Below are 11,606 nucleotides of genomic sequence, written 5' to 3'. Positions count from 1 at the left end.
ACAAACCTCTAAGCCAAATAGCTTCTTTAATTGCCTCAGTCATTGCCATATACTCTGCTTCAGTAGTAGATAATGCAACTATAGCCTGTAAAGTAGTTTTCCAACTAATCGTACTTCCTCCAAGAGTAAATACATAGCCTGTGAGTGACCTTCTCTTATCAAGATCACCTGCATAATCTGAATCAACATAACCAGATAAACTATCACCATTCCTCCCAAACTCCAAACAAACACCAGAGGTCCCTTTCAAGTACCTAAGTATCAACTTCACTGTTTCCCAATGAGCTTTACCCTGGACATGACAAATATCTGCTCACCACACTGACAGCTTGTGAAATGTCAGGACGAGTGCAAACCATAGCATACATAACGGAGCCAACTGCACTAGAGTATGGAACACATGACATGTACTCCACCTCTTCATCTGTCTTAGGTGATAGAGCAGTTGAAAGTCTAAAATGAGATGCAAGAGGAGTAGTTACAGGTTTGGCATCTTTCATGCCAAAACGATTCAATACCTTCTCAGTGTACTTTTGTTGAGATAGCCACAGCTTCCCTGCTTTTCTATCCCTCTTGATCTCCATACCAAGGATCTTCCTTGCTGCCCCCAAATCTTTCATCTCAAATTCAGAACTTAATTATTCTTTTAATCTATTGACCTCATTCCTATCTTTTACTGCAATCAACATATCTTCAACATAAAGCAACAAATATATGAATGACCCATCAAAGAGCTTTGTGAAATAAACACAACAGTCATATTGACACTTGGAGTATCCAAAACTAGCCATAACTGAATCAAACCTTTTATACCACTGTCTAGGAGACTGTTTTAAACCATATAGGGACTTCTTCAACAAGCATACATGGTTCTCCTTACCTTCAATAACAAACCCTTCAAGTTGATGCATATAAATCTGTTCTTCTAGTTCACCATGCAAGAATGTTGTTTTCACATCAAGTTGCTCCAACTCCAAATCATGCATAGCAACTAAAGTAAGTAGGACACGAATAGAACTATGCTTAACAACAGGTGAGAAAACATCATTATAATCAATTCCTTGTACCTGACTGTAGCCCTTTGCAACCAAACGTGCCTTGTATCTAGCATCTTCAACACCTGAGGCAGATTCCTTCTTCTTGAAGATCCATTTGCAACCAACAATTTTTTTCCCTATTCTCGGCTTCACAAGCTCCCAAGTCTGATTTTTATGAAGAGATTCCATCTCATCATTCATGACAATCAACCATTTTGTAGAATCAATTGAAGCAATAGCTTCAGTATATGTTGCAGGCTCACTATTTTCAATTGTATCTGCGACAAACAATGCATAAGCAACAAATTCAGCATGCCCATACTTTTGTGGTTGTCTAATATTCCTCCTTGGTCTATCCTTAGCAATGTTGTACCGCTCTTCTTCTTGATTCTCTTGAGCATCATCTCCTTCAGTAAAAGTAGGCAACTGGACTAAAGTAGATTATGCTTTGTTTGAAGATGAACCACTAATTTCAAACTCCACCTTCTCTCTAGATTTTTCTTGACCTTCATCACAATGAATAGGAGCTTTTTTCCTAGGATGCACCATAGCAGATTCATCAAAAGTAACATCTTTGCTAATAAGAAATTTTAGAGACTTTGGATCAGAACACCACAACCTGTATCCTTTCACTCCAGATCCATACCCAAGAAAAATGCATTTCTTAGCCCTAGGTTCCAACTTCCCTTCATTTACATATGCATAAGCAGGACATCCAAATACTTTTAAATTTCAGTAGTCTGCAGGTTTACTTGACCAAATTTCTTCTGGAGTCTTGCACTCAATAGCTGTACAAGGAGATCGATTCACCAACAAGGTTGTTGTGTTAACTGCTTCTGCCCAGAACTCCTTGCCCAATCCTGCATTTGATAACATACACCTTGCCTTTTCTAACAAGGTTCTATTCATACGCTCCGCCACTCCATTCTGCTGGGGTGTTTTAACAACTGTATGGTGTCTTGCAATACCTTCATTTTTGCAGAACTCATTAAAGTCACTTTCACAAAACTCTAGGCCATTATCGGTTCTCAACCTTTTAATTTGTTTCCCGGTTTGCTTCTCAAGCAAATTCTTCCACTATTTGAAAGTGACAAATACTTCATTTTTGTGCTTCAAGAAATAGACCCAAACCTTCCTAGAGAAATCGTCAATGAAAGTAAGCAAGTACCTTGCACCAGCCCCCTTTGAAGCAACCCTGGAGGGCCCCCATAGGTCTAAATAAATGTAGTCCAAAGTTCCCTTGGTCCTGTGAATAGCAGTACTGAAACTAACTCTTTTCTGCTTCCTAAACATACAATGCTCACAGAACTCCATTGCTCCTGTACTCTGACCACACAACAAGCCCCTTTTACTTAATGATGTCATCCCTCTTTCACTCATATGACCTAACCTCATGTGTCATAAATTTGTGACATCTGATTCAAACATAAATGATGAAGCTGCTGCAACAGACCGAGTAATTGTAGTACCCTGCAACACATACAAACTGCCAATCTTGATTTCTTTCATCAATAAGAGAATACCCTTGCTGATCTTCATGACTCCACCTTCAGCTGTATACTTGCACCCATTTGAATCAAGAGTGCCTAAACTAATGAGATTCTTCTTCAAATCAGGGACATGCCTGACATTGGACAAGGTTCTGACAATGCCATCATACATCTTGATATTGATCGTTCTCATTCCAATAGTCTTACAAGAAGCATTATTTCCCATCAACACAACTCCACCTAGAACTGATTCGTATGTGGAGAATCATTCACGATTGGGACACATATGGTAGGAACAACCAGAGTCAAGAATCCATTCATCCTGTGATCTAACTTTATCATCAGTCACCAAAAGCATATCAGACTCACTCTCATCTTCAGGAATATTAGCTTCTGCAGAATCATCTCTTTTCTGTTGATTTTGAGCACCACCACCTGCCTTCTGCTTATTTAAAAGTTTATAGCATTCAGATTTAATATGCCCCTTTTTCTTATAGTAATTGCAGGTTAAATTTTTGTGCTTAGATTTTGATATAGCCTTCTTTTTGTCACCATCGGAACCCCTTTCATTCGTTCTCCCTCTAGCTACCAAACCAACACCATCAGATTTATTGGTAGTTGTCAACTCATCATCAATCTTCTGCTTGCTTTGTAGATTCGTTTTGACATCCTCAATAGAGATTGTCTCTCTACCATAAATCATGGTATCCCTAAAATGCTTATAAGATGGAGGTAGAGAACATAACAATAATAGGGCCAAATCTTCATCATCTATTTTAACATCTATCCTTTTCAAATCAATAACAATAGAATTGAGCTCAGATATATAGGATTTAATAGAAGTACCTTCACCCATATGAAGGATATACAATTGTTGCTTCAATCTCAACCTATTGGTGAGGGATTTGGTGAGGTAGAGGTTCTCTAACTTCACCCATAACTCTGCAACCGTTTTCTCGGAGAGAACTTCCTGTAGAACATCATTCGAAAGACACAACTAAATAGTTGAAAGGGCTTTATCATCCAAATCGCTCCAATCATCATTGGATATAGTTGTAGGTTTCTTCACCTTCCCAAATAGGGTTTTCTTCAAACCCTGCTACATGAGAACAACCATCATTCGAACCTGCCATAAACTAAAACTGATGTTGCCGTCAAACCTATCAATTTTGTATTTGGTTAAAGCCATGGATCGAAGTAACCCAGAGCTCTGATACCAGTTTGTTAGATCAAACACCAAGAAACACGAATAATAAAGAGACAATAGATCCGTACGACACAGAGATTTAACGAGGTTCACACACCAGGGTGGTGTGCTACGTGCTCGGGCGAAGAAGAAGATGATACACTATGCAGAAGAGAGATTACACCCTAGCAGCGGTGAGGAAAAACTCGCCCTGAAACCCTAGTTGCATGAAAACCCTAGAATACAATGACTTTCTCAACAAGCAATAGTATATTATATATACTCCAAAATCGTGGGTCGACCCATCGGGTCGCGATCGATCCCATCGAACTATACTGTGGGGGCTACGCCCCCGCACCCCCATACGAGATCAGTGATGGGCTCCGGGCTTGGGCCAACCCCTCTGCTTGCATCACAGATCTCAGAAAATTTTTCATTCGGGTCACCACCAAAATATGTCGGATCGGGTCAATCTTCAAAACGGGTCAAGAATTCGAGACAAACTTAACAGTTTAGCTGAGTTGAATCTTGCTCAAAATGAGCTCTCTGGTTCATTGCCGAAAGAGTTGCGGAATCTTCATCAACTTCAGGTTATGAAACTCCAGTCTAACAGACTTACTGAAGATTTTCCCCAACAATATTCACAACTACAAAATTTGTCAATACTGAATATCAGCAGGAATTCATTGACCAGTTCGATCCCTTCTACAATCTCCAGCTTAGGGAATCTCACAATACTTGACTTACGGGACAACAAATTTAATGGTTCAATACCCAATTCAATTGGTAACATGAACTCACTGATAGAACTACAGTTGGGAAACAACAAATTGAGTGGGAAGATTCCTAACATGCCTAGTAACTTGCAGATTGCTCTCAACCTTAGCAGGAACCTCTTTGATGGGCATATCCCAGACACTCTGAAAAGGTTGAATGCTTTGGAGGTTTTGGATCTCTCAAACAACGAATTACTGGTGAAATCCCAGAGTTTCTAGCTGAACTGAAAAGCCTTACTGTACTGTTACTTTCCAACAATCCGCTATGGGGTACCCGTCCAAACTTCCGCCAGCCAGGGATTGCAATTGATACAAATGGAACTAAGGTTCTAAACATTACAACAACCTCTGGTGTAACCCCTACATCTATGAAGAAAAATTCAGTTTTGGTGTCAGCTGTAGCTGCAGTCACCGCTGTAGCTGCTGTTGCGGTCATCGGATTGATTGCTGTACTGTTTTTGAGACGTTTCAACAGGGTCAGCATTGAGAACCAACAACCAGAAGAGCATCTCTCCACCCCTCGGGTTATCAATTATCATATGATAACCACCAATGTCACTCATCGGTCAAGTATCGATTTCACAAGAGCCATGGAAACGGTAGCAAACCCTGCCAATATCATGCTGAAGAGCAGGTTCTCTACCTATTTCAAGGGCATCTTGCCTAATGAAGCAAGCTATTACATCAAGAAGCTCAACTGGACTGACAAGATATTCCAACTGGGGAGCCATGAAAAGTTTGGAGAGGATCTAGGGGTCCTAAAGAAGCTAAGCAATACAACCATCATGAGCCCTCTTGCTTATGTTTTGACTACTGATAGTGCTTACATCTTCTATGAATATGCCCAAAAGGGGACACTCTTTGATGTTCTTCATGGAAGCTTGGGGCATGCTCTAGATTGGGAAAGTCGTTACAGTGTAGCCATTGGAGTAGCTCAGGGTCTTGCATTTCTCCATGGATGCTCTGGCGGTCCAGTCCTTCTCCTTGACCTTTCAAGCAAAAGCATTTTTCTGAAATCTCTGAAGGAACCTCAGATTGGTGATATTGAACTATATAAGGTCATTGATCCTTCAAAAAGCACAGGGAGCCTTTCAATGGTAGCTGGTTCTGTCGGTTATATTCCTCCAGGTAAACAGTCTTATCTTTTCGAAAGTAATAAAGCATTCTAACTTTGTTTGAAGGGTATCTTTATTTTCTAGATAGACATTTACTCTTGCAGTTCTCTAAATATATGAGCTTGTTATTGTGCTTTCCAGAGTATGCTTATACAATGAGGGTTACAATGCCTGGGAATGTATATAGCTTCGGTGTTATCCTGCTGGAATTGCTGACTGGGAAGCCAGCTTTGAACGAGGGAACCGAGTTGGCCAAATGGGTATTGAATAATTCAATTCAGCATGACACATTGGAAAAGACCCTCGATTCTACCATCGACAGAACATCACGTGGGGATAGAAGTCAGATACTAGCAGTTCTCAAGGCTGCTATTTCTTGTGTTAGTGTTTCTCCAGATTCAAGGCCAAATATGAAGATTGTGCTTAGGATGCTGCTTAATGCAAGATAACTTGCTTCCTTACAGGCCACATAAACAGTCATTTGTTTATAGTGGTTATTGTTAGTTATGCCTAACTGTAATGTAAAGGGTAAAACTATTTCCCCTTGTTTATAATATACACAGCAATTGGTTTTGATTGTGATACGATACTTTTGTTTCTGTTCTGTTTCCTTGATCACTCTGCATTTTTTTTCCTTTTGGGTTGGGGGAATTTGAATTTGACTCTCTACAAATTGTTTTAAGGTGTATTTTGTTACTTATTGAAGCCCTAAGCCAATAACTAGATGTATTGATTCTTTAGCTTGGAGAAGATTGTTTACCTGTATTGCCTCAATTGAAATCCAGAATCTAAGGCAGCATGTAAAGGGACGCTCGATGGGACTAAATTAAAAGAAATCCCTCTAATTCCACAAGGAGTGATGCAATAATCCATGTCTTATATAGAAGAATACCATTTGCAGGGACTGAAAAAAACCATTTCCATCCCAACAAACACCACTCCATCAATAGGTGGTGGTCGTTGTAGGTCCATTCTGATTTCTAGTCTCAGCAATGCAGACTTAATAAGAGATCTACCTTGAAACAGCTCAGTTTTGATTACCAAGGCTTGAGTACCTTGATAGCCCAGAATGTAAGTTGATAATAGATTTCAGTATTGTCTCACTTCGCCTATGAAAGGAAAGTTTTTTGGAGCCACCGAAGAGTTTGTATCAGTCACACATAAAAGCTAAAATTTCTTTGAGCAAAAGAACCCTGTCCTGACTTATAAAAGGAAAAAAGGAAAAACCCGTCCTGTTGGTGCAGGAAACATCAGCAAGTGGGATCAAGGCGAGGGAGTGCGCCGGAGTGTGCCAGCATCTTCGGTGTCCTGGGTACTGGGGGCAGCATGACCTTACCTTTTCACATCCCGTCTCTGAGCGTTTCCTGTGCCAGCAAGAAGGGGTTCTTTTGCCCAATTTCTTTATAGGGCTTTAATCTCATGAACTGATGTTAAATTATGGTAGCACAAGAAAACTAATTTATAGATGTACATTTTAAGGCTTTAATATCATTAACTGATGATAAAATTTAGCATTTTTTAAAGAGAATTCGAACGCTGGAATCTGTCTAAACCAGTTGGTGTATATTTTGACAAATCTCCACAGTACAATTGCAGACAAATATGGCTCAATTGAATTTAAGATCCTGCGAGCTTCCTGCTGAAACAGGTTAGATGTTATCTGATAGACTTGAGGAGTGAAGTAGCACACTGAATTACATCTCACCCCTTTTATTGTAGGATTGGAAAAACAATAGAACAGAATTAGGAGGCTTAATTATTTATTCATCTGCTATAGAATTGATGCAGAACAGTACATGTTTCTGCAGTCTTGTAAGTGATAACCCAGAACTAGCCAAGAGTAATTTTACATAGAGTGATCTTTCACCCATAAGACTAGAAAAAGAAAAGAATAAAATAACATTATTGAATATTATTTTCTAGACTGCAGAGGCTCTTTAGTCTTTGAAGTCCTTATGTCTCAATGCTGTTCAAAAAATAATGTAGACCTGAAAATTCTCCAATTAACTGACAAAAAAGAGAGATAGGGTTCAAATCTAAAACATGTACTCGTACAGAAAAGCATCAACAAATTCAAATGCCGGCCGTTTGACTTCAAAATTGAAGATAAGAAAGTGAAGATTGTCGAACCTAAACCTAAACAGCATTTTCTCTCTGAAAGTGTGCTCCACTAGGCCTTCGATTCGGAAGATTGCAATCAGCTTGAGAATAATTACTGCGCACTGAATTCTGTTGAGGTCGAACTCTGAAATCGAAGTCTAACAAGCACAAACATACCATGGGAATGTACTCTCCAATGATATGAAACCCATTGACTCATCCAATTTCTGGTTAGAGAGATCAGAGGGTAAGATCTTTAGGGTCCTCAATAATCTTCGAGAGAGTTTGCAAGAATGCAGCCAAATCAGAACCATATATGACACGATGATCTGCTGTCACATTTACCTGCAATAATTCCCATGTAAGAACACTGTTAAATGGCTTTTCTAGTAACTAGAGAAAAAACTCTCCCCTGGTCGGCTAAACATTACTGAGTCACGAGATTATTCTCACCTGCATCTGGCTTTGCATGCCAATCCGACCATCCTTTGTAGCAACAACAGTAGGCTCAGATGCTCCAACAGCCATTATTGCACCCTGATTCGATCAGAAAGAAATCGATGTGAGGTTTCCTCATATCACCAGTTCATTCCTGCTTTGGGGGACAATACAAAAGAAAGCAGTTCAAGACCAAGTTTAGTCACTCACAGTTCCGGGGGGCAGAATTGCATCAAAGCGATCGACACCAAACATCCCGAGGTTTGATAGTGTGAAAGTACCTGCAACAAAAATCGGCTTTATGAGCACATCATTCATAATTTTCCCAATAGCAACTTCAGCATCAGGCCATCAGCTGTATAGAACGATACAGCAAGCCAGATACCAAGATTGGACATATATTCAAAACATGAGAAGCAGTTCAGTCGTACTAGCTAATCCAACCTGTGGTCTCTCATGCACACCCAAAAACAAAAAAAAAATTAGTTCACTCCAGCTGAATCCATCAACAATTTATACCAAATCTCATGTGAACGTCCCATAAACTGTAAAACTAAGGAAAGACAATTCCTAGAGACCACAAATCAGCAGCTTTCTTGGGTACATTCCCTTTTCTACATTATCTCCTGTTACACTTGCTCTACAATTAGTGGTTGAGCCTTGGCGCAACGTCAAGTTGTGCTATTGCAACCATCAGGTTGCGGGTTCAAAACATGGAAACAGTCTCTCCGTGAAGCGGGGTTAAGGCTGAGAACATTCGCCCTCCCAGACCCTGCAGTAACGGGAGCCTCTGCACTGGTACACTCTTTTTTGTTTTATTTACATTTGCTCTACAAATAGTAGCCCTTGAAAAATCCTCAAATTAATTGAAGAAACAAGGACTAGAAAATGGGGCTTTTAGCCATGTGCGAGAGGGTAATTCTCTGAAACTTTCTGAGGGAAGATGTGAGCAATACCTAGACCTTTCCTGGGCTGGTTGACTAAGTAACCAGTTGCCAGATTCATATAAAAAAAAGCAACATTAACTATTTCATACCACCAGAAAACCAAGCTTCCATACCGGGGGTGGGGGTGATGTAAGGTAGTTTACCTAGGCAAACAACCCCAGTTGATAGTAAACTCCAAACAAAATAACTCTCACAATCAGATCTGGAAAAAAACTGAAGAAATAGAGCAACTCAAGAACTCACTAATATCAGATCAAGAGGACCTCAAATCTGGTTCAAGGAGGTTTCAGATGTCCCAAAATAACCCTCCAATTATTCATCCAAAAAAAAAACACACCTTCAATCAGGGCTGTAACCAGATCAGTAGGCAGAAAAGTCAATGAGCAACAGATCTGGACAGAGAAGGGTTCCACAGGCAAGGAGGGAGAAATCCTGGGGTTCGCAGGAGGGGGCCCAGATGGACCTGAAATCTTGGTCGAGTGTCCCCCTTGATGCCCTCGACAAAACCATAAAAGGGCTCTGAAAACTAGCTTCTAGATTGGGAGTTATTAAGGAAGTCGATCCAGGTCAAAACCCTAACAGTTGCTGTCCTCTCTTGGCTGCTCTTCAAAGCTTCAATGTGGGATGATCTTCAAGGCTTCAAATATGCTGCAACAATCTCTCAACACACTCTCACAACAGTAGAATAAAAGAACCAAAGGATGGAGATGGGATAGATGTGGGTGGGAATGGCCATCTCAGCTTCGGCCTCTCACCCATAGCTATCTCGGGAGCTGAATATCCTATCCCATGAATGAGGAGCAGCAATAGCTGTAAGCTTCAATCTTTCATTAATTCTTAATTTGTTACATCAACTCCTCTTGTATAATAGAGGATACAGCCTTACAATTTAGAAAGAAACTAAAAATGGAAACTAACATGAAAATAGAAACTAACTGATTTAAGTAACTAAATATTAACTTATCAATAAGAAAATAATACAGAACAAGAGACAGTTCTCGAAGACTTTCTCCACATTCCAACTTGCACTTTGAATAGTCAAAGCACAAAAGACAAGAGGCAGAAACCATGGAGCTTGGAGGACACCAAAATAGAAACTTGACAGCTTGCTGTAGGCCGGATCAATGGGCACTTTCAAAGAGAGGAAGATGGGCTATTCACATTTCGTTTGATGGTCAAAGGCGAATTGAAAGCTAAGCAGTGGTAATTCTAGAGATCCCCCAGGGAGAAAATGCCAAGGAACTTCTAGAAGGCCAAAACTAGAACTAAAATACTGCAGAACATAGCCATAACGTACTGGTACGATGGCCCTAATATATGGGCCAGAACTGGACAAAATTGGAGTCAGGCTTGGCTGGCTCGATCAGCCTAAAACAGGGCAGGTGCTGGCTGCCTTCTTTCTTCTTATGTAGTGTAGGCCAGCATGGGTATCTACATCAGGTGGAATCTTACTTTTACAATTTATAGTGTCAAAGATGTGTCTGCGTATTTAGATAAATTGTGACATGTGAAAAAAGGGGACTCAGACTGACATTCCAGTAGGAAATTTCGATGCCATACCAATTTCTGGCACATGGACTGATGATTCTGTCTCTTGACCATCATATAACCATGGAATGCCCTGAACAGGCCATGTATAAAATTTGGTTGCCTCCCATGGATGGAGCTTTCCCCTTGTTGTCTTGTTTTCAAACAGTCGTTATTTGTACCTACTCTTCAAACAAATTGAGCTATTCGAACATTATTCTTGACACATGGCAATGTTGAATTGGACTGAAAATCAACTCGACTGGATAATAATGTTGATAAATTTTTTTTTTTTGGGGGGGGGGGGGGGAGGGGGACGCAGCCACTCGCTCAAATTTTTTATTTGAGGGCAGTTTTGTACTTTCCGGATAAGGGTTTTTTCGCTATATATTCATAGCAAGGGTTTCTTTATCTGTAATGCAAGCAATAGTGAGAGTGTGAGGGACGAGCGTTGTAACCCTATTCTCCATTGATAGTGAAGCAGGATCCCATTTCACCGAGGACGTAGGCAATCTTGCCGAACCTCGTAAATCTGTGTGCATTGCTTGTTCTTGTTTTTCCATTATCTTCTGCATCGTTTTAGAGTTGCATTTCTACAAGGCAGACTTCAGGAAAGTTGGAAAGACTAGTGAAGTTTACAATGGGTTCTGGTCAGAGGTAGTGTGAGAAGTTGGTTGTGAACAATAAAGGCAAACAGACCAGTATGATTTCTGGGAGACAGCCATAGCAGATGCAGAGACAGATACCCAGGACAGTTGGTTAGAGAGTTTGGAAGGAGAAGCACACTAGAGTTTGTGCTTCACCCATCACCACACCACCAATGCCAAATGTCAACAACAATGTTGTTAGAACATTATGCTCCATAGTTCATTACTTCACATCCATGTATCACCATCCAATTTAAAAGCACAAATTAACCGGTTATGTTGACAAATATCAGTAAGCATGAAGGATACCCATTTATTTATTTTCTTGGTTGGTTTTTTTTTT

General features: G+C 40.2%; 2 protein-coding genes and 1 pseudogene across 3 annotated transcripts in view; 1 reads left to right on the top strand and 2 right to left on the bottom strand.

Annotated features, from left to right (window-relative positions):
* LOC122074281 overlaps positions 1–6,053 on the top strand; it is a 6,615-nt pseudogene extending 562 nt beyond the window's left edge.
* Positions 1–11,606, bottom strand: part of LOC122072718 — a 100,374-nt gene that overhangs the window by 43,513 nt on the left and 45,255 nt on the right. The gene's annotated exons all lie outside the window — the stretch shown is intronic.
* The window catches only part of LOC122072717 (dihydrolipoyllysine-residue acetyltransferase component 5 of pyruvate dehydrogenase complex, chloroplastic), a 20,212-nt gene that overhangs the window by 283 nt on the left and 8,323 nt on the right, over positions 1–11,606 (bottom strand). The window contains exons 4-6 of one of the 2 annotated variants that reach the window (XR_006138575.1): positions 8,353–8,423; positions 8,158–8,241; positions 7,741–8,049 (exon numbers count right to left, since the gene is read on the bottom strand). Coding sequence is in view for 1 of the 2 variants with exons in the window: in XM_042637103.1 (XP_042493037.1) it covers positions 7,945–8,049; positions 8,158–8,241; positions 8,353–8,423 (260 nt within the window). In the remaining variant the exon portion in view is untranslated. Of the gene's footprint in view, positions 1–7,344; positions 8,050–8,157; positions 8,242–8,352; positions 8,424–11,606 lie in introns of those variants that run through there. The other variant, XM_042637103.1, reaches the window with a different exon arrangement.

The sequence above is a fragment of the Macadamia integrifolia genome, chromosome 3 (assembly GCF_013358625.1).
Source record: "Macadamia integrifolia cultivar HAES 741 chromosome 3, SCU_Mint_v3, whole genome shotgun sequence".
Taxonomy (NCBI): domain Eukaryota; kingdom Viridiplantae; phylum Streptophyta; class Magnoliopsida; order Proteales; family Proteaceae; genus Macadamia; species Macadamia integrifolia.
This window is presented reverse-complemented; position numbering and strand designations above follow the sequence as displayed.